At 42.9% G+C, this 23,565-nt stretch overlaps 1 protein-coding gene across 1 annotated transcript; it reads right to left on the bottom strand.

Annotated features, from left to right (window-relative positions):
- Positions 1-2,249: 2,249 nt before the first annotated feature.
- lrrc9 (leucine rich repeat containing 9) lies at positions 2,250-23,247 on the bottom strand. The gene is made up of 33 exons (XM_021584948.2): positions 22,885-23,247; positions 22,507-22,574; positions 22,194-22,412; positions 21,820-21,960; positions 21,644-21,707; positions 21,482-21,552; positions 20,513-20,695; positions 19,917-20,072; positions 19,609-19,817; positions 14,202-14,333; positions 13,797-13,976; positions 13,473-13,590; positions 13,243-13,378; positions 12,924-13,064; positions 12,666-12,790; positions 12,360-12,548; positions 12,112-12,231; positions 11,810-12,001; positions 11,579-11,704; positions 11,264-11,404; positions 10,934-11,111; positions 10,516-10,736; positions 10,247-10,369; positions 10,017-10,147; positions 9,771-9,879; positions 9,471-9,610; positions 8,826-8,962; positions 6,370-6,587; positions 5,512-5,580; positions 4,314-4,439; positions 3,208-3,391; positions 2,764-2,923; positions 2,250-2,627 (listed from the first exon to the last, which is right to left on the bottom strand). Exons 2-33 carry the CDS (start codon positions 22,561-22,563, stop codon positions 2,588-2,590), a joined length of 4,536 nt encoding a protein of 1,511 aa, XP_021440623.2. The 5' UTR covers positions 22,564-22,574; positions 22,885-23,247; the 3' UTR covers positions 2,250-2,587.
- Positions 23,248-23,565: the final 318 nt, after the last annotated feature.

Here is a 23,565-nt window from a genome sequence, read left to right as displayed (position 1 = left end):
TCTTTCATCACATTCCAAGTGGGTCAGACGTTTACATACACTCAATTAGTATTTGGTAGCATTTCCTTTAAATTGTTTAACTTGGGTCAAACGGTTCGGGTAGCCTTCCACAAGCCTCCCACAATAAGTTGGGTTAATTTGGCCCATTCTTCCTGACAGAGCTGGTGTAACTGAGTCAGGTTTGTAAGCCTCCTTGCTCGAACACGCTTTTATAGTTCTGCCCACACATTTTCTATGGGACTGATGTCAGGGCTTTGTGATGGCCACACCAATACCTTGACTTTGTTGTCCTTAAGCCATTTTGCTACAACTTTGAAAGTATGCTTGGGGTCATTGTCCATTTGGAAGACCCATTTGCGACCAAGCTTTAACTTCCTGACAGATGTCTTGAGATGTTGTTTCAATATATCTACATAATTTTTCTTTCTCATGATGCCATTTATTTTGTGAAGTGCACCAGTCCCTCCTGCAGCAAAGCACCCCCACAACATGATGCTGCCACCCACTTGCTTCACAGTTGGGATGGTGTTCTTCGGCTTGCAAGTCTCCCCCTTTTTCCTCCAAACATAACGATGGTCATTATGGCCAAACAGTTCTATTTTTGTTTCATCAGATCAGAGGACATTTCTCCAAAAAGTACGATCTTTGTCTCCATATGCAGTTGCAAACTGTAGTCTGGCTTTTTTTATGGGAGTTTTGGAGAAGTGGCTTCTTCCTTGCTGAGCGGCCTTTCAGGTTGTGTGAATATAGGACTTGTTTTACTGTGGATATAGATACTTTTGTACCCGTTTCCTCCAGCATCTTCACAAGGTCCTTTGCTGTTGTTCTGGGATTGATTTACACTTTTCACAACAAAGTACGTTCATCTTTAGGAGACAGAATGCGTCTCCTTCCTGAGCGGTATGACGGCTGCTTGGTCCCATGGTGTTTATACTTGTGTACTATTGTTTGTACAGATGAACATGGTACCTTCAGGCATTTGGAAATTTCTGGATGAACCAGACTTGTGGAGGTCTACAATTTATTTTCTGATGTCTGACTGATTTCTTTTGATTTTCCCTTGTCAAGCAAAGAGGCACTGAGTTTGAAGGTAGGCCTTGAAATACATCCACGGGTACACCTCCAATTGACTCAAATTATGTCAATTAGCCTATCAGAAGCTTCTAAAGCCATGACTTCATTTTCTGGAATTTTCCAAGCTGTTTAAAGGCAGTCAACTTAGTGTATGTAAACTTCTGACCCACTGGAAATGTGATACAGTGAATTATAAGTGAAATAATCTGTCTGTAAACAATTGTTGGAAAAATTACTTGTGTCATGCACAAAGTAGATGTCCTAACCGACTTGCCAAAACTATAGTTTGTTAACAAGAAATTTGTGTAGTGGTTGAAAAACAAGTTATAATGACTCCAAACTAAGTGTATGTAAACTTCCAACTTCAACTGCACATGTAGCTCTTTTCAAGTATCATCAGCTCACTGGCCCTGAACGTGTTTGTGAAAATGAAAAGAAAAAAAACGTAAAGTATCGACATCACATATATTTTGACAAAGCATACAGCAGTTCATGTTTCACATTATATGTCACAAAAGTAAATATACTGAACAAAAATGTTAATGCAACATGCAACAATTTCAAAGATTTTACTGACTTACAGTTCATATGAGGAAATCAGTTAATTGAAATACATTCATTATGCCCTAATCTTTCAATTTGACATGACTGGGAATTGGTCACAGAAACCTTAAAAAAAAAAAAAGGGCCTCACAATGGGCCTCAGGATTTTGCTATCGATTAAATGCAATTGTGTTTGTTGTCCGTAGCTTAAGACTGCCCATACCATAACCCCACCATGCGGCACTATGTTCACAACGTTGATATCAGCAAACCGCTCACACGATGCCATACACGTGGTCTGTGGTTGTGAGGCCTGTTGAAAGTACTGCCAAATTCTCGAAAATAACAGTGGAGGTGGCTTATGGTAGAGAAATAAACATTAAATTATCTGGCAACAGCTCTGGTGGACATTCCTGCAGTCAGCTTGCCAATTGCACGCTCCCTAGAAACTTGAGACATCTGTGGCATTGTGTTGTGTGACAAAACTACACATTTTAGAGTGGCCTTTTATTGTCCCAAGCACAAGGTGCACTTGTGTAATGATCATGCTGTTTAATCAGCTTCTTGATATGCCACAGGTGTCAGGTGGATGGATTATCTTGGCAAAGGACAAATGCTCACCAACAGGGATGTAAACAAATTTGTGCACAACATTTGAGAGAAACAAGCTTTTTGTCCATATGGAACATTTCAGCTCATGAAACATGGGACCAACACTTTACATGTTGAGTTTATATTTTTGTTCAGTGTACATTTATAAACAGACAAACTAAAGGAAAGGGGGTTATCCGCAGTTCACTAATCTACAGTCTATGGACCGGAAGTGAACCGAATTCAGCTGAACAATACTTCCCACTCTTACTCTGCATGTGTGCAATGACCCACACAGGAGTATCAGGATCCTCCCATTTCTCTACTTCCTCGTGCCCACAGTAGTGTCTCCCATTCCTCTGCCCAAACCCCTGGGGTGCTACATGGGTGGGGGTTTAGGAGCACCACCACTCTGGTATCTGTAAAAGAAACACAAGCATTCAGGTAGGGTTTTATACAGTGTATCCTCCGCTCTAGAAGACGGACATCTGACCTCAAGACCAAACTAGGTTTACTCACTACAACCCAAGGGTCTGAGTTTAGGGCTTTACCCACCTGCTGTCCTGCTCGAGGTTGGTAATCAGGACCCTGTACCCGTTAGGAAGGAGGCCGGTGGATGGCAGGGTACCTGCCATTCCTCTGATCTGCCTAAAGGTCATCTCTGCCTGGGCACTGCGGGCGTGGTGGGCAGCGCTGCTGTGTTTTTGCTTCTTGTCTGAGATGGGAATTAACACAGTTGTGTGGATAAAGTGGTATCTCTGACCCTAATGAGTGTATAACCAAGCCTGAGTCCCATAGCATAGCCAAAAAGAGAAAGACGTATGCTCTCTGTGTTGGTTAACAGCTCTGCCCATCATGGAGGTGAATGATACATGTGTGTTCCCCATAACCAGACACTTAGATTCTAATGTTGGTATTTCATTAATATTGATGAGGATATCATGATGTACTGTGCAGATGTGCCGTGTGTGTGACATATACGAGGGAGTGCTAACTAACGTTTGGGCGTGTCATGGGGCAGTGCTTCATCCAAGTTGCAGGGCATCAGGATCTCATGACCCAGGAAGTGCTGCAGCTGCAGTCCTCCACTCAGACTGGTCCCCCGCAGATGGGCAGTCCGGGACATGAGGGGAAGCAGGCCAGGCAGGTTCATATCCATGCCGGATCCATGAGCCATTGGGCACTGTGGGGAGAAAGGGAAAGACAGTGAATACCACAAAAGGGGATATACAGCCTACATAAAGCTACTTTGAGTCAGGTGATATTAATGGGTGTCCATAATAAGTGCACCTGGGGACACGTTAGCAACACTGTCTCAACTCTCTGACCTCACTAATTAATATGTCCTGCATTGGCTCCCATCTATGCTTCCTGCCTCACTACACCCTCCATAGCTAGTCTCTGCTACACCCACGTTAGTATGGCTGGCCAAATTTCTATTGTCTTTTATCACGTGTAAAAATCTAATTAGAGAATGATAATGATCACTCAATAATAATAATAACTGTTGAATGAAAACAAAAAAAGAGCTGGGTGAGAGCAGGCATAAGTCTGAAACGAAAGGGATGGGGGTCAAGAGCAGGAAGAGGGTTTTGAATTTATGTTTTTAATGAGAAAACCCAGGATCCCCCTCTCTCTCTCGCTCCCAAATACTCTCTTAACGAGCACAGGGGGCCGGGTTGACCCAGCTAATAGGGGGGCAAATCCATTGGTGCATTATCGGCCGTGCACATTTCATCTAATCAGCAGGATGAACTGAGCTGGCTTAGGCTGCTTTTAATTCAGCACTGGAGGAGCATTACTGCCCCCATCTCTTGTTATGTGCAGATCAAATCAGGGAGACAAACTGGAAGTTTGATCCTTGTTTTTTGGTAGTTGCTGTTTGGTTGTTGTTTTTCTGTACGCTGTTTGAGTTCAAGTTGCATTGCAGTTGACATGATATGGCCAGTTATCTGGCCTTTAACAGAAATTAGGCCTTTGTGGCTTTTTAGGTCAGTCTCATAAGGGCATGGAGATAGCTGCAGTGGTCGCAGGAGAAGATGCAGGTAAGAAGACAAAGCTCTTACCAACCAGGTGATACACAAAGGCAGTACAATAACTCTCACCTGGACCTCTGTGCAGAGTAGCTCAGCCCTGGTCCTCTCCTCCAGGGTGACCATCACCCCATCCAGAACCTGCAGTCTGGAGAGGCGTAGTACCACTGCCGGCCTATGGAGGGATCGCCGGGCCACCTGGGACAACAGAAAACATTTACTCATGTAGGACCTCGGAGTGAAGGCTGCAAGGCTGTCCTGTAAGGACTAAACTGGCATGGGTCTGTTTGTGAGTCCAACAGTTCTCTGAAATCACCACCCTCAGAGACCACACTCTCATCATCTCCTATGCCGGCCCCATTAGCCCTACCCTTCTCCCCGGTCCAGCTAATGGAACCCTCTGCTCCCCCTTCACAGGGGACAAAGCCATCCTCTCCGGTCAGAGCCCTGTCAGTCCATACAGGAGGGAAAACTGAACAGAAGAGAAGGAGAAGAGAGGAGAGATGGTCTGGCCAGGGCACATGGGTGCAGCAGTGATTTCATACAGCTGACAGCAGGAGGTATTGTCTCTGGAGCGGCTGCTGACTCTCCACCCTGGCAGGATTAAGCCCCATGGGGGAAGGGATGGGACGGGGGGGTGGGGGCTGTGGGGTAAACAGGCTGGCCCAGCTGAGAAGGCCTCCATGGATGGCAAGCCCTCTGCACTGGGCAATAAGAGCTCTGATCCATGGGCTCCAGATGGGTGCTGAACCCAGGCCAATAGTGTCTGATAACGGCCCTGCGATTTGGTCAGCGGATTTGTCTCTGATGCAGGCCAGTTTGAGGCACAGCAGATGGTCCATCATGTAATCACTTAATTTATAACTATAGAGTTGCACTGAGTGTGTGTTTTGTAAAAGTGAATCTGTGAGCTTGTGTGTGAGAATTTGGGTGAGCGTGTAAATGAGGTGGTGTGTGTGTGTGTGTGTGAGAGAGAGTCTGTGTCTCAGTACACATATTTGAAGTGTCCTCTGGCCTCTAAATAAGAGCAGCCATGTTTGGTCTCTTGGATTTCCATTGCGCACAGAACTCAGGGGCTTTTCAGACAAAATGAACACACACTGAAATGCAAGTGAAGGAGACCCATAATGGGCATAATTTGACAATTTTCATACTGTCATGGGGGTAATACAATTCACTTAGCCCTTGCTTGATTGTAGTAAATGTAGCTTCCGGTAGACATACAAGGTTGTAACCGACATTGGTAAAAAACAAACAAATAGATACTCACAGGATTCCCTACAACTGACAGCTCAATCAGGGAGGGAAGGACTTCTAGCTTGTCCAGCTCTGAGATGTCCTACAGGGAATAGAAAGGAGAGATAAGAGATATTATACTGTCTGTCCTACTCACTTCATAGCAGCATGAATTTAACCCCTCCCCAATCCATTAGTGCCAAACCTCATCCACATTTTGAAGCTGTGAGAGAGGAGCGGGGCAGCTCATGGGAGAGATTACATGTGTGATCTTTCATTAATCTCATGAGAGTTTAGGTATGCAAAAGGGGAGCGGGGGCGTCTCTCTCCCCCACGGAACGTGACTGAGCGGGGCTATGACTCACACAGACCTCCATTAATTGAAAACATGAAAAGATTAAGGAAGAAAAAGAAGCAATTGGAGAATTTATTTTGAGACAAAACACAAATCACCCGCCTGGGGTGAGAATGAGATGTAGGCTGAGACACTGATTACACGTTGCCTTGATTGTTCCTCTCTGTCCTCATATGTATAACCCTGACCTTCAGTCAATGTCGATTCTCCTTAATACTAGCTACTCCCACACACACGCCACAGCGGAGGTGGTAACGGTCTATAATTATGGGACTATATTTTCACCCCCTAGAATACACTGTAGATCAAAATAAAACACATTTTAGATGCCAAATGCTTTGCACATGATGAGTGCATCACCATAATTCAGTAACTGCTGTACAGGGAGTTTGACTTTGAACTTGGTGGACATTTCCACACTGTGAATGAATCAATTCCTCATTACAGTATATGAATGCATATGAAAGGCTCAGTATTGCCAGAAAGGACAATAACTTGCAGTTGCAGGACACTGGAGGACTGCTGGAGGAGGGGTACCTGTAGTTTGTTCATGCCCAGGAACAGCCTCCTCAGCTCGGTAAGGGGTTGGAGGTGGTTAAGTTCCCGTAGGCGGTTCTCTGCCAGGTGCAGCTCCAGCAGAAAAGCCTGACCAAAAAAGGAGTTCTCCCCCAGGGCCTTGATCCGGTTCCGGTCCAAGACCAGCTCCCGGAGCTGATGCAGACCCTCCAAGCCCTCCACCTGGCTGATCTCATTACCTGAGAGGAGAAGGTAAGATATTAAATCAGTAGGTAATTACATGACTACAGCTACCCCTGTTACCAATATGATTTGACTGGGCGGCATCATTACAAATGACCACACTGTGAATTTCAATCATTAACTCTGAAATTCACTCAGACACTTAAAGGGGAAATCTGCAGTTGAAACAACAACAGAGCGAACACCCCGCCACTGTTTTTGGTAAACTGCTGAAGGATGGGGCTTGAGCAATGTAACCACTCTCTAATTCATAGACAGAGCTATCGATAGGACTGACCATCCATGCGATTAAAATAATAGTTTTAACCATATTTTGGGGCTATACAGTGTGTTTACAATTACATCGTTTACAAACAATGGAATAAAACAAGCTTATATTTTGGGTTCTGATAGGTAACGACAGTTGAACAAAGCTAATGAGGCATTTATAAGTTATAGGTAGGTATACAGTGGGGGAAAAAAGTATTTAGTCAGCCACCAATTGTGCAAGTTCTCCCACTTAAAAAGATAAGAGAGGCCTGTAATTTTCATCATAGGTACACTTCAACTATGACAGACAAAATGAGAAGAAAAAAATCCAGAAAATCACATTGTAGGATTTTTAATGAATTTATTTGCAAATTATGGTGGAAAATAAGTATTTGGTCAATAACAAAAGTTTATCTCAATACTTTGTTATATACCCTTTGTTGGCAATGACAGACGTCAAACGTTTTCTGTAAGTCTTCACAAGGTTTTCACACACTGTTGCTGGTATTTTGGCCCATTCCTCCATGCAGATCTCCTCTAGAGCAGTGATGTTTTGGGGCTGTTGCTGGGTAACACAGACTTTCAACTCCCTCCAAAGATTTTCTATGGGGTTGAGATCTGGAGACTGGCTAGGCCACTCCAGGACCTTGAAATGCTTCTTACGAAGCCACTCCTTCGTTGCCCGGGCGGTGTGTTTGGGATCATTGTCATGCTGAAAGACCCAGCCACGTTTCATATGCAATGCCCTTGCTGATGGAAGGAGGTTTTCACTCAAAATCTCATGATACATGGCCCCATTCATTCTTTCCTTTACACGGATCAGTCGTCCTGGTCCCTTTGCAGAAAAACAGCCCCAAAGCATGATGTTTCCACCCCCATGCTTCACAGTAGGTATGGTGTTCTTTGGATGCAACTCAGCATTCTTTGTCCTCCAAACACGACGAGTTGAGTTTTTACCAAAAAGTTATATTTTGGTTTCATCTGACCATATGACATTCTCCCAATCTTCTTCTGGATCATCCAAATGCTCTCTAGCAAACTTCAGGGGTGAGATCTTGCGTGGAGCCCCAGATCGAGGGAGATTATCAGTGGTCTTGTATGTCTTCGATTTCCTAATAATTGCTCCCACAGTAGATTTCTTCAAACCAAGCTGCTTACCAGTCTTCCCAGCCTGGTGCAGGTCTACAATTTTGTTTCTGGTGTCCTTTGACAGCTCTTTGGTCTTGGCCATAGTGGAGTTTGGAGTTTGACTGTTTGAGGTTGTGGACAGGTGTCTTTTATATTGATAACAAGTTCAAACAGGTGCCATTAATACAGGTAACGAGTGGAGGACAGAGGAGCCTCTTAAAGAAGAAGTTACAGGTCTGTGAGAGCCAGAAATCTTGCTTGTTTGTAGGTGACCAAATACTTATTTTCCACCAGAATTTGCAAATAAATTCATTAAAAATCCTACAATGTGATTTTCTGGATTTTTTTTCTTTTCTCATGTTGTCTGTCATGATTGAAGTGTACCCATGATGAAAATTACAGGCCTCATCTTTTTAAGTGGGAGAACTTGCACAATTGGTGGCTGACTAAATACTTTTTTGCCCCACTGTATATCTATAATTGAAAAGTACAAAAATGTATGTAGCAACTACAGAATGCCATTTTAAAGAGGAACTGGAAAAGGTGCATCTCCTGCCCTGAATCCGTGTGTATAGTGAGTGTGGTCTGTGCTGTGTACAAAGCTGTCTTGACAGGATTATAAACAAACACCCAGGGTGGGATTAGGATCAGACAGTCACTCAACTGAAGAAAACAATAATCAAATGCAAACAATGGCAGACAGAAAAAGGCACTGTTTTCCTGTGACTCATTGCCATGCCCATTTCGTTCCTATTCTTGTTGCACCATCTCCACCTGGGCAGGTCTGAGAGAGCCTCGTCTGTTACTGAGCTGTACTTTTCATCAGCTTTGAAACCTGAAGGAAGCTGTTACTGTACCTTGGAGGAAGAGTGCTTTGAGATTTGTGAGCCTGCTGAGCTGCAGATTGGCCATATTTGAGATGCCATTGTGGCTCAAATGCAGCACCTCCAGGCTGCTCATTAGTGGCTCTAGGCTGTCCACAGGACCCACTTCCCTGAAAGAGAGGGAAAGAATGGGCACTCTGAGCTTTAGCTGCCACTCTGACTGAATGCACTGCAACTTCTCTCCCTAGTGCCTCATTTAGAAGGCCAGACCTCAGGTGCACAGCAACTCAAGGCAAACCACACAAAAGCCTGACCCCCCCCCAACCCCTTCACATTTTAAACCTTTTACTTTGTGTAAACTCTCCTCTGGTCTTTTTCAATAGTATCAGTGAAAAGGGAGATTTGTGCTTTTCCGAGAGCAGCTAACAGAAGCCTAAAATCTTTGTCACTTCAACAGCTTCGTGCTGCCCCCAAGTGGCTGAAAGTAGAAAAATATACTCTAGTCCATTGCAACAAAGACATGAAATGAGTCTTTTGCCAACCACACAGTATACTGAGAAGACAGAATTTTTTAAATCTATTCATGAATTGTACATTTACACCTCACAAACTAGGTTTAAAAGTAATACATTTCAATGCCATGTTCAAATATTATACTTTTATCTGTACTGCTGGTACCTGCTGCCTTTTGATGAGCCCTGCTGGCCATAGCCACTGGAGTTCACCTTGTGATAGAGAATCTGTCTGTTAGTCAGGGGGGCCTGGGCCTTCTGCCTGGGCAGGATGGATTCTATGTGGTTATAGTTCAAACATAGTGCCTACATGGAAGAAAATAAAAAAATGTTTTTTTTTTTATTGTTGATGGTTTTAAAAAAACCTGACAGTGCAACTTATAAATGTAAAATATATGGCACAGATTACATTTTAGAATGGTCGGAAAAGTTTGGCCGGTTGGTAACAATAATTTGGCAGGCCCACCTTGATGTTGGGCAGGTAGACAAGGCCACTGAAGGAGGTGAGGTTGTTGTGCTCCAGGTTGACACTGCGCATGTTGTGGAACAGGTCTGCTGGGGCCAGGTCCACCATACTGGGGAGAAAGGGCACAGTTTATACACACTCACTCTTTCTTTTACTGTCTCTTCTACTCATCTAAAAGGTGACTGAAATACTGTGATGAACTACTACACAGTAGTAGCTGACCTACAATACACTATGCTCAATGACCTGATAGCACTGGACTGCAGGTTGAGATCAACGACGTCAGAGTAGTTGGAGTGTCCCAGTTTCTCTGCCACCATGTCAGGGGTCAGGCGTCCACCAAACACATCCTTGGCGTTCTCACACTCCGTCATTTCCTGTGGATCACAATGACGTCACTTCTGTTTCATCTCAATTCAGCTCAATTTTATTTATCTCTAAACGAATAGCTCCCTTTGATTATGACGTAAACATACCACTGCAACCCCATCCAGTGCCTTTAGAGAGGGTAGATGGAACACCACATAAATCCTGTAGCTTTCCAGTTTCTCCACTAAAGGATTACCATACAGATCCAGAATGATTAAGTTTGTCAAAGCCTAGAAAAAAATGTAAAAAACAATGATCTTACTTTATTTTAATTTACACATTGACTATTAGTAACAGTGTATAAAAACAACTTTTATGTATCCTGTGGGTTGGTGTACAGTATGTTATCATGCTTGGCTGTGTGAGGTCAGCTCACCTTTAGGTGGTAGATGTCTCGTGTGGAGGTGATGATGTTGTTGCCTATGTACAGCTCGAATAGTGAGCGGGCCCTATGCACCCCGTTCAGGGAGCCAATGCAGTTGTTCTCCACAGACAAGAAGTGGAGGTTGGGCATCCGGTCCAGGACAGTGCCATCCAGACAGGACAGCTGGTTCCCATTCACACTGAGCTTAGTGAGCTGGTGCAGTTTGGACACACCTGAGAGGACAAAGATAGGGAGGGATATCTCATACATGATGGACATGATTCCCTTGTCAATACCAAATTGTTCTCTCTTCCTTGAATAGACCTAGTGCATTCTGAACCAAGAGTGCCAAGGGTTTTCTATTGTGTTAAAATATATATGACAACACTTAATAATTTGTCATGTGGTGACCATTGAGATTAGGACTGACCGTCGAGCCTAGAGATGCAGTTGTCGTTGAGGGACAGCTCCTCTAGATGCTGGCAGTTGTCCAGACCCTCCACTTTAGAGATGTTGTTGTCATTGAAGGAGGCCCAGCGCAGGTTGACCAGTTTGTCCAGGTTGGTGAGCCTGGAGAGCCTCTGGCTGTCAAGGTTAAGGGCTGTGATCTGCTCAGAGTTCAGAGGTCACTGTTAAGTAAACAGACTGCACTTGTACCCCAGATGAAGCACCAGGAGAGAACCCATAAACTACAAGCTGAAACGAGTACATCTTTATTGTTCCTGGACTCCAGTATTGTGTATATTAGTGTTTGTTTCACCTTGGTGGTCCAGCCTTGCTCTAGGTCTCCAGTGATGTCCCAGGGCGAGGGGCTGAGTTGATCCAGGAGCTGGGCTGCAGAGAGCAGGCTGAGACTGCGGGGACGCTCACTGTCCGTCCGGGAGTGGGCCAGCAGAGATGCCTGTAGCCAGAGTGTGAATCAGACTGAGGAATTACTACTCTCAACACAGACGGTAGACCAAACTTTGTCATGCAGCATGTAACAGCAAAGGTAGCTCACTTACATTAAAGTATTCAACCTATCTGGCAAATCATGAACTAAGAAGAGAGAGTGATTCTCTTGTCTAACTCTTACCTGGCTGATTCTGGAGCCTGCAGCCATCTGAACAGCAGCGCCTGCCTCTTCCTCTGTCACCAGCATGTCATCCAGGTGTGTAAGGCTAATCAGACGTCCCAGAACCGTCATCCTTACCGCCTCAGGCTGGGACAAACACATCACTTTCATTAGCACAGTGTCTTATGGTCTTACTATATGGACACTAGACTAGACCAATGTTAAAGCTGGTGTTAGTGTGTGTGGTTTTACCCTATGCCAGGGGTTGTGGCGGGTGTCCAGTCTCAGCAGGGTGGGGGCATGTTTCCGGAGCACAGCCGTCTCCTCTCTAGCGCGGGTCAGCTGGTTCCAGCGCAGGTCCAGTTGATTGAGACGCCCCAGCCCCCTCAGCCCCTCCAGGGTCAGCAGGTGGTTGTAGCTGGCGTCCACAAACTCCAAGTTGGGCTGGAGGAACACAGAGAAACATTAGGGAACCTATTTGCTGTATGTAGGACTAAGTTGAAAATGATTCATGAAGATTGGTCGACCTAAACGCCCCACCCGTCAGAACGCACCATGTGGGAGATGTCATCTAGTTGTGTAAACTCATTGAAGCTGATAGTCAGGCGGCGCAGGGCTGTCAGACGAGAGATCTCCTTCAGTTTACTCAGGCTGTTGCCATGGAGATTCAACACCTTTGACCAGGGAAGAAGAAAGATGAAAGTGGGGCACCAGCACAGTACAGAGAGGATATCAGCGCTAAACCTAGTGGGCTAAAGTACCATTATGTGTTAGTCCCTCACTCAGAGGCCTCAACCCTTACTGTAATCTGACTGAGGACGTTGGCCCTGGCTACATTGAGTAAAGTCTTCTCGTCCAGGCACAGCAGCTTGGGCCGCGGTTTGAGCATGGGCTCCATGTTTAGAGTCTCTTCGTCCAGGTTGATATCGTTGGGAGGGGGGTTGTCTGTGCCTCTGCTGCTGGGCTCTGGGAATGCAGGCTGGGCTCGGTCCTGAGAGGAGGGAACATCATAGTGGTGAGGACAAACGGTTGGTGAATATCAGCACTTGTTTGGTGGGTTTACAAAAATTGGAACATTGAAAGACAAACAGGGTATACTTTTTCCTACCTGCGTGATATACTCAAAGTCGATGAGGTACTCCGGCAGGACAAGCTCACGGTCAAATACAAACCACTGACTCTGTCTCAGACTGCAGTCACAGCCACTGTGGATATTGGAGGAGCAAGGCCTCTCTATTTGGATAAAAGTCTCAGGTTGGTCAACAATAAGATGGAATAGAAGAATGTTGACTTTTGCTGGTTGTTTCCATTCCACTGTCACCAGTAAAAAACTGGTTGTTCTGAAAAGTAACAATTGTGACATTACCTCCATTTGTCTTATGGACCTGCTCTGGGCTCACATTGCGGTAAACAGAGTGAGCTTTGGGGTAGTTGAGGGCGTCCACTGAATTCCCTTCGTGGATGGGGAAGCTGCGGCCCAGGAACACTTTGGACACTATGAGCTGACCTTGAAACAGGAGGAGAGTTTGAATAATTCAATTTCAGTTTCTCTGACACAGGTTCATTTAAAGCAAAAAAATATAATTTGTACATTTAAATTTTTGTCCTGATTTATATCCTCAAGGTTTCATTAGCAATACAAAGTAATTGAAGTGTGTGAAAGGATGAAATAGGACCATACAGACCATGTCTGAAAAGAAGAGGGTCTATGCTCTGCTTGGAGGTGCCTTGGTTGGCCTGTCGCTGTGTGTACTCAATCCTGGGGCTGTCCGTCACACTCAGGCTGTTAGACAAGGGTACAGCTCTCTCTCTGCCCAGGGCCTAACACAGACACAAGACACACGACAGTGTCAAGAACTAAAACAATGACACAATCTCAGGCATAGTGTACAGTCTGAATAAGCAATATGTGTACCTTATACATATCTGCTGTTTTAAAGCCGTCCTCTGGAATGTGTAACATCTCATTCTTCTCACTGGTTCTTTCAGGATCAGACACATAGAACAGGTACTCCAGCCAGCGTTTGTAATTCCTGCACAGATGGAACTGCAGTCAGACAAATGTAAATACTGTCAAAATATTTCAGGTTATGTGGTCTGTTATCAACTATTTCTGTGTAATATCAGACATAGACATAATACTGAGGAGCTGAGGTGAATATCATAGAGAAAAGGAACGCTGCGTGTAGAAGAAAGAGTTGCCATTTTAAGATTTAACAGTCTCATCATGGGAACTCACTGTGAGAACATTGTCGACTCTTCGCTGGCCAACAGGGTATGAAGCTTGTCCTCGAAACGAAGCCGCAGCGAACGGTTATGGATGCGGATGATACGGTTGATCTTGATGCCAGTGATGCCATGAGCCTTGTAGTCCCACGCACAGAACCGGGAGAGCAGGAGGTCATAACAGGAAGTGAACCTGTTGGGAGAGAGAAAACAGTGGACTCAATAGCTAAATGCTGCAAATCACCGACATAATCATCTACACAAATCACCAACACAAATGAGGTAAACTCAAGACAGATCAGTCCGCAGAAGACTTGGATGAAACATATCATGATCTAGTACTATATGATCACATAAGTAATTTCCCTGCAGGTACCCTGGCTAATGTCACTGTTATTGAAAAGGAGATCATTTGTACCAGGGGTCTGTGGAGCAGCCCTCTTCAAACCGAATATTCCCCACTGTCTCAAGCTCCATCAGCAGAAAGTAGACCATCATCTCGTTCCTTTTGGTGGCTTGGGCCAAGTCCCGCTGGTACCAGGACTCAATCCTGCAAAAACAAGATAAAAACAATCTCCTTTTCACGCTTCATAATCTTAGTGCCAATAGAAAGCTTACATATAAACAAGAATGCCAAATGAGACTGTATTGAGCCCTTCTAAACTCAAAGAAATTTAGAAATTCTCAGAATGGCACTGTTTTACAAAACAATTGCTATTTTGTGTTTTTTCATATTGTTTGTAATTTTTTTTGTACTTAATGTTGATGCTACCGTCTCTTATGACCGTAAAGAGCTTCTGGATATCAGAACAGCGATTACTCACCTCGAACTGAACAAAGATTTTTTATGAGCTGACGCGAAGGATATAATGTTGCTCCCCGACAAGGCCCAAATCCCCGTCATTCGCATGAAGACAATAAGGAAATACAGGGGGCGGAGATGAGGGTGTCTAGTGAAAATTAGTTGCCGAGTGTGTAACCCGCATCTACCATCCGTTCTATTAGCCAACGTGCAATCACTGGAAAATAAACTGGATGAGCTCCATGCGAGACTATCCGACCAACGGAACATTAAAAACTGTAATATCTTATGTTTCACCGAGTCGTAGCTGAACTGTATAACGTACAGTTGGCTTGGTTTTCCGTGCATCGGCAGGACAGAGCAGCTACGTCTGGTATGACGAGGGGTGGGGGTGTGCGTCTATTTGTCAATAACAGCTGGTGCACAATGTCTAATATTAAGGTAGTCCCAAGGTATATGCTCGCCTGAGGTAGAGTACCTCATGATAAGCTGTAGACCGCACTATCTACCAATAGAGTTTTCATCTATATTTTTCATAGCCGTCTATTTACCACCACAAACCAATGCTGGTACTAAGACCGCTCTCAACAAGCTGTATAAAGCCATAAGCAAACAAGAAAATGCTCATACAGAAGAGGCGCTCCTAGTAGCCGGGGACTTTAATGCAGGGAAACTTAAATCCGTTTTACCTCATTTCTACCAGCATGTCACATGTGCAACAAGAGGAAAAAAACTCTAGACCACCTCTACTCCACACAATTCTATCCTCCTGATTCCTGCTTACAAGCAAAAATGAAAGCAGGAAATACCAGTGACTCGCTCAATACGGAAGTGGTCAGATGACGAGGACGCTACACTACAGATCTGTTTTGCTAGCTCAGACTGGAATATGTTCCGGGATCCATCAAATGGCATTAAGGAGTATACCACCTCAGTCACCGGCTTCATCAATAAATGCATCAACGACGTCGTCCCCACAGACTCATATCAAACATCTCCAATCTAAAATCAAATCTAGAGTCGGCTTTCTATTCCGCAACAAAGCCTCCTTCACTTATGCCGCCAAACTTACCCTAGTAAAACTGACTATCCTACCGATCCTCGACTCGGCGATGTCCTCTACAAAATAGCTTCCAATACTCTACTCAGCAAACTGGATGCAGTTTATTACAGTGCCATCCGTTTTGTTACTAAAGCACCTTATACCACCCACCGCTGCGACCTGTATGCTCTAGTCGGCTGGTCCTCGCTACATATTCGTCGCCAGACCCACTGGCTCCAGGTCATCCACAAATCCATGCTAGGTAAAGCTCCGCCTTATCTCAGTTCACTGGTCAGGATGGCAACACCCACCCGTAGCACGCGCTCCAGCAGGTGTATCTCACTGACCATCCCCAAAGCCAACACCTCATTTGGTCGCCTTTCCTTCCAGTTCTCTGCTGCCTGTGACTGGAACGAATTGCAAAAATCGTTAAGTTGGAGACTTTTATCTCCCTCACCAACTTTAAACATCTGCTATCTGAGCAGCTAACCGATCGCTGCAGCTGTACATAGTCCATCAGTAAATAGCCCACCCAATTTACCTACCTCATCCCCATTTATTTATTTACTTTTCTGCTTTCTGCTCTTGCACACCAGTATCTCTACCTGCACATGACCATTTGATCATTTATCACTCCAGTGTTAATTTGCTAAATTGTAATTATTTGCCTACCTTGACAGAGAAACATTAGGGAACATTCGCCTACCTAGACTTCTGAACATCTAATCAAATGGCTACCCAGACTATTTGCATATTCTACGCTGCTGCTACTCTGTTATTATCTATGCATAGTCACTTTAATAACTTTACCTACATGTACAGTTGAAGACGGAAGTTTACATACACCTTAGCTAAATACATTTAAACATTTAATCCTAGTAAAAAGTTAGGATCACCACTTTATTTTAAGAATGTGAAATGTCAAAATAATAGTAGAGAGAATTATTTATTTCAGCTTGTATTTCTTTCATCACATTTCCAGTGGGTCAGAAGCTTACATACACTCAATTAGTATTTGGTAGCATTGCCTTTAAATTGTTTAACTTGGGTCAAACGTTTCGGGTAGCCTTCCACAAGCTTCCCACAATAAGTTGGGTGAATTTTGGCCCATTCCTCCTGACAGAGCTGGTGTAACTGAGTCAGGTTTGTAGGCCTCCTCACTCGCACATGCTTTTTCAGTTCTGCCCACAAATGTTCTATAGGATTGAGGTCAGGGCTTTGTGATGGCCACTCCAATACCTTGACTTTGATGTCCTTAAGCCCTTTTGCCACAACTTTGGAAGTATGCTTGGGGTCATCGTCCATTCGGAATACCTATTTGAGACCAAGCTTTAACTTCCTGACTGATGTCTTGAGATGTTGCTTCAATATATCTACATAATTTTCCTTTCTCATGAAGCTATCTATTTTGTGAAGTGCAACAGACCCTCCTGCAGCAAAGCACTCCCACAACATGATGCTGCCACCCCCTTGCTTCACGGTTGGGATGGTGTTCTTCCCCCTTTTTCCTCCAAACATAACGATGGTCATTATGGCCAAACAGTTCTATTTTTGTTTCATCAGACCAGAGGACATTTCTCCAAAAAGTATGATCTTTGTCCCCATGTGCAGTTGCAAACCGTAGTCTGGCTTTTTTATGGCGGTTTTGGAGCAGTGGCTTCTTCCTTGCTGAGCGGCCTTTCAGGTTATGTTGACATAGGACTCGTTTTACTGTGGATATAGATACTTTTGTACCGGTTTCCTCCAGCATCTTCACAAGGTCCTTTGCTGTTATTCTGGCATTGATTTGCACTTTTTGCATCAAAGTACGTTCATCTCTAGGAGACAGAACGCGTCTCCTTCCTGAGCGGTATTACGGCTGCGTGGTCCCATGGTGTTTATACTTGCGTACTATTGTTTGTACAGATGAACGTGGTACCTTCAGGCGTTTGGAAATTGCTCCCAAGGATGAACCAGACTTGTGGAGGTCTCCAATTTTTTTTTGAGGTCTTGGCTGATTTCTTTTGATTTTACCATGATGTCAAACAAAGAGGCACTGAGTTTGAAGGTAGGCCTTGAAATACATCCACAGGTACACCTCCAATTGACTCAAATGATGTCAGAATCAGAATCTTCTAAAGCCATGACATCATTTTCTGGAAGTTTCCAAGCTGTTTAAAGGCAGTCAACTTAGTGTATGTAAACTTCTGACTCGCTGGAATTGTGATACAGTGAATTATAAGTGAAATAATCTGTCTGTAAACTAATAAAAATAATCTGTCTGTTGGAAAAATTACTTGTCATGCACAAAATAGATGTCCTAACCGACTTGCCAGAACTATAGTTTGTTAACAAGAAATTTGTGGAGTGGTTGAAAGACGAGTTTTAATGACTCCAACCTAAGTGTATGTAAACTTCAGACTTCAACTGTATGCACGCACCACTTTTCCATTGAATTTTTTTTATTTTTTAAACAAGTTATTTTTTTCATTTCACTTCACCAATTTTGACTATTTTGTGTATGTCCATTATATGATATCCAAATATAAATCCATTTAAATTACAGGTTGTAATGCAGTAAAATAAGAAAAACGCCAATAATTTTGCAATGCACTGTATCTGGGACTGATACCAGTGTGGAAGAGCTGGTCACTTTTAAAGGACTTTGTGAATGATTACCTTGCCAATAGGACGATTGAATATTATTGTCTTGCAGACAATATTTTTTTTGTGTGTTTCCTCCAAATACATGATGTGGTAGGAATCGTGAGACATCATCATTACATCTGTTAATACGTAGTTTTAAAACAAAGTTATAAAAAATATGTCTTATTGTAACAGCAAGTAAAATATGCCCTTTGTGTTTTATAGAAATACAAGCTGTTTAATGTGAATGATTTTATGTTTACTGCTAATGTTTTTTATACTATCTATTTTTTTCATGTTTTCTAAAAATTCATTTGAAGTATATTTGGAGTGTATGGATATTTAGAAGATAAATACACAACACAGAGGACTAAAGGTCAAGAGGACTAAAAGTCAATAGAGTACTAACGATCAATGGATCACGATGGATACATGTCACTCATTGCAAGGTTTTTTCTGTAAAAGGGGATTAATGATCAAGGGGTCAGAGACATGGGAGGAATTTCAGTCTGGAACTCATAGCTACATGGCAAGTTCTCATTGGTCCAAATTGTTTATACATTGAACCTGAAATAGGATACTTGTTATTTGGCCATTGGCCAAGTTTGATTGCAAGGAATTCTAATTGGTCAACCACAAGCTAGGGTTGGGTTATAAATTACATCCTGTCTCCTTTGTTCTGTGGAGAGAATCACTGAGGAGAGAATCACTGAGGACAGTGAAGAATGAACATCTTATCTCTCGGCATAACATCTATGATTTGTCCTCTTTGAATAAACCTATTTTTCTCCCCCTGATTTGCTTTGGGGTTTGTGTTATTGAAGAGTAATATCAACTGCTAACAGCCCAGTACATCACTGGGGTTAAGCTTCCTGCCATCCAGGACCTTGGCGGTGTCAGAGGGAGGTCCAAAAAATTGACAAAGACCCCAGTCACCCAAGTCATAGGCTGTTCTCTCTACTACCGCTGAACAATTAATCAAATGGCCACCCGGACTATTTACATTGACCCCCCCATCCATGCATTGTGACTTTACCTCTACCTGCATGTACATGATTTTGACTAACCTGTACCCCGCTCACTGACTCGGTACCGGTACCCTCTGTATATAGCCTCATTATTGTTATTTTATAGTGTTATTTATTATTATGATTTTTTTTACTTGAATTTATTTAATAAATATCTTCTTAACTCTATTTTCTTAAAACTGCATTGTTGGTTGAGGGCTTGTAAGTAAGCATTATACGGTAAGGTCTACTATACCTGTTGTATTCGACGCATTTGACAAATATAATTTGATTTTAGATTTGAATCTCTCTTGGAGGTCTAATCCATTATTAATGTACATGAACTCACTCCTCCAGCTTCCTGTTCCAAAATTGCAACCTCTCCTTCAGGGTGTCCAGCTTGGAGAGGATCTTGTGTTCCAGGCCGGGGTCGCGGGTGATGTCAGCAAGGGTGTCACTGCGGTCCCCTGAGCCCTCACTCAGCGGTGACAGTCCATCCTCCCAGGTACGGGCCGACTTCCTGCACAGGGCCTGCACCTCCGACAGCTCACACTCCAGCTGCTCAAAACACCAACACAATAGTCATATTAAGCACTACTGTAAATGTATGACATATGCATCAAAAGTTCATTGTTGAGGGCATAGTGTTGTACGGACGTTTTTGAGGGCATAATTGAGAGCTCTGATGCGGTCCTCTGGCAGCTGTAAGAGATTCCTCTTGTTCTCCAGCAGATTGGCCTGGGTCTCTGCCAGGTTCCTCTGGGCTGTCCGCACACGCATGTTGTAGTACATCATCTTCTTAATCACAGTGGACTGGAATGAACAGATGTTACAATGTACTGTATGCAATGGAACCCCTTTATTATACCATAGTTCATTAGACTGTAATTACAAGAAGATTAGAAAAAAAGCAACACCGGAAAAATACATTCATTATCAGAGTTCAGGGACGACTTATTAAACATATGCTTTAATCTCTCAGTAGTAGAGAGTATCAGACATTAAGATCCTATTAAATTACTAGAGGGGTTATGTCATAAACCCTTAAAGTTCCAGAATGGTGTGATAATGGCAAACATTTTGGTCAGGGAGAAATTCTACTTCTTTACCAAAATGGCTGATCTTTAATACTGTTATAAGACAATTAATGTCCATTCTAGTATTCTAATTGCTAATTCTATGCTATCACAGCCCTGGAGCCTGCACAGTGACAACAGTTACGAAGGCTGACCCTTGGGACTATTGACCTGTACCTCGGCAGCGTCCTTCAAATGCTTGCTGGAGACGTCGTAGGTGTCAAGCCGCTGGAGGCCTGGCATGTGGTAGAGCACGTGGGTGGCATAGTTACACAGCAGACATACTGGAGTGGGACTTGACTGGGGGTCCTTCAGTCCCAACACTCTCAGACAGGTCAATGGGGCCAGGAGGGTCAGCTCCTGTTACACAACACGATAACATGATGTTGATGCTTAAGAGGGACACATTTAAAAACACTAAACTGAAGCATGCACAACCCTGATTGGCACTCAACCCCACTAATGGTTTTGATGCTGTATATCTGTGAGGAGGGAATCTCCTTAATGGATAACATTAACATAATTGATTGATGAGATGATTGGATTTCTACTTGTTTGCTGGTGGGGGGATTTCTCTGAGGTTTCAGGGTAGATCATAGAGGACCAACTGTTCCTTCACCCAAACTCAAGCCATACCTGACATTCTGTATACTGTATGTTGTAAGAATATGGTAAAACATTTGTTTTTCTTACACAATTTCATGCATAATTTTGTGGGAATCTCACTTTAACCCTGCATAGTTCAACTAAAGGAGAAATGTCATATCAAAATAGCAAAGATGGTAAGCTTCAGATGAATTGTGCAACAGTTAAAATCAGCAGATATTTCTGTACTGCTGTAGCAATAGGCCTTCGACATAGATAAAATACAGGGAATTGCTGTAATCAGCTCTTTCAAAACCAAAGAGACCGGGGTAATAGGAAACTATCAAGACTGACGGCCAATCAAAAATAATACCCAATCCTTTGTTGGGTGACTGAATTCTACATTGTTGACTAGAATAAAGGTTTGAATTAATTATCATATATAGAATCTACTCTAAATTAGGCAATCAAGATATTCGACTGAAAAGCAAGCCTGTAATTCACCATATGCAAAGGTGGTAGTCAGATATTAGATTGAGAAGGTGCAGATTTTTTTCTTACCTTAAAAGAGCAGATCTTGTTCCCAGATAAATTCAGATTTTCAATGCTGATATTAGGATCAAGACTGTGTCCTGTGAAACAGATTGAATAATTATCATTATAAATACATCAATGATGTAATCTGTCAAGTTTATAGCCATTGGAGATGAACCTTCAACTCACCTATCTTCTCAATGTTATTGTCAGCTAGATTCAGCTCTCTCAGCTTTTGAAGTCTGTTTAATCCCTTGAAACAGGTATGAAGAAAGGATGAGACATCTAAAAAAAATGCAGATTTCAAGAAAACCAATCTATACAGATTATGAGGTGCATTACATGACACAGAAATGCATCCATACCTCTATGTGAGTGATGAAGTTATTGTTAAGCCACAGCACCTGTAGATTGACAAGTGACTCCAAATTCTCAATCTTACTGATCTGATTGTCATAGAGGTACAGCTTCTGCAACTGATGGCAATTCTGAAGTCCAGAAATGTCCTACAATAATGAAAATAAATACCCCCCCCCCAAAAAAAAGAGTATTGTTGGTATTAAAGACAAAGATGCAAATCCTAGCTACAGTTATTTTGCAGTCTACTCTGAATTGAGAAATCAAAGATGCTCAGTTTTGATGGTCAATATAATTCTGTTTTAGATACTCTTTAGATGAAAACTTTACACACATCTCCAAGATGTCAGCATGAAGGAATGAAGAGAAACCTGGATCTTACTGTCAGCTGGCATTCCACCACCCAGAACTCCCGAAGCAGGGGACAGGACTCAAGGCCCTTGATGTGACTGATACTCTGGCCTACCAATGTGAGCTGGCACAGCCTTGGAAAAAGGGAGAGGCCAACCATACGAGGATAACCTGAGAAGAACACCTCCAGGGCTGTGATGCTGCTACCTTCCTGGGGTATCTTCTCATAAGACACCCCATTGGCAATACACTGTTGAGGTACAAAAAAAGTGTCTCCACAAGCCAAACAGAAAATTACACTAGTTTTAATCATAAGTATCTGGTTGACACAAAATTACACTCACCAGTTCTTTGACAACCTCCTCATCACCATTATGTCTTTGCTTTTCACTCTGTATCATGTTGTTCTGTGCTGAAATATAGGCAATTGTTAATCATGTCATGCTAAAATAAGGATCATTGCTAAACTTAACTGGTCTTGGTTCAGGGGGCTTTAGGGGGTTGTCTGGGGTAATATTATCTATCAGTAAACAAGCATCTGAAAAAATTCATAAAATGTACCGTTAGCTAAAATTTGAGGACAGATAAGAGATAGAAAACATTTAATATAAGTACAAATAGCAAGAATACGTGATTTGTGTCACTCAATAATTAGTTTACTAGCTAGCTACGTTAGCTCTAGCTAAGCTAACTGTAACGTCAGCTAATGCAAATGTACTTACATTCGAAGTTGCAGCCTGCACATTAGTTCACTGTCACGGACACTGTCTGCTCAGACCACTAAGTTAATCGAATACCAGTTTTGGACATCTGTCATTGCAGCTATTCTCTTTATGAAAACAAAAATATAATTTTAGCGTGTTTATATGGTAGACATTTTGCACCTGTAGCTAGCATGCCCCAGCAAGGTTTGTCATCAACCCGTATCTAGGGAAGTGCGTCCCTGTTGCTCAGGAGTCATCTGAACTTTTTCCTCGTACTTTTTTTTCCCTCGTACTTTTTTTTTCACCACACGAGGGCGCTACAGTGCAATTCATTTGAGCACGAACTGGCACGAACAGAACAAAGAAATGGTCCTCAATTGGATATTTGCATGAGTGAAATTACTTGCATCTACTAACGTGAAAACGTTTAACTAAAAACAAAAAACTGTCGTATGTTCAAACATAACATGGTACAGGAATATTACAATTTGCGTTATTATTGTGATATGGTTTTAAGCATTTCAAACATGATACGCTTGAAAGATGCTTCAATATGCTCAAGTTATTTTATGCGTACTCTTGGAAACATACTGCATTGACTTCCATTGTATATTCAAACACTTTAATATTAGTCATGCTGAAACAGTTAACAGAATGTTACTCTGCCCCAAATAAGTGCCAACCATAATAAGCTAATAC

Source organism: Oncorhynchus mykiss, chromosome 25 (assembly GCF_013265735.2).
Source record: "Oncorhynchus mykiss isolate Arlee chromosome 25, USDA_OmykA_1.1, whole genome shotgun sequence".
NCBI classification, from domain to species: domain Eukaryota; kingdom Metazoa; phylum Chordata; class Actinopteri; order Salmoniformes; family Salmonidae; genus Oncorhynchus; species Oncorhynchus mykiss.
The sequence above is the reverse complement of the archived record's forward strand: the minus strand, read 5'-3'. Positions and strand labels throughout refer to the sequence as shown.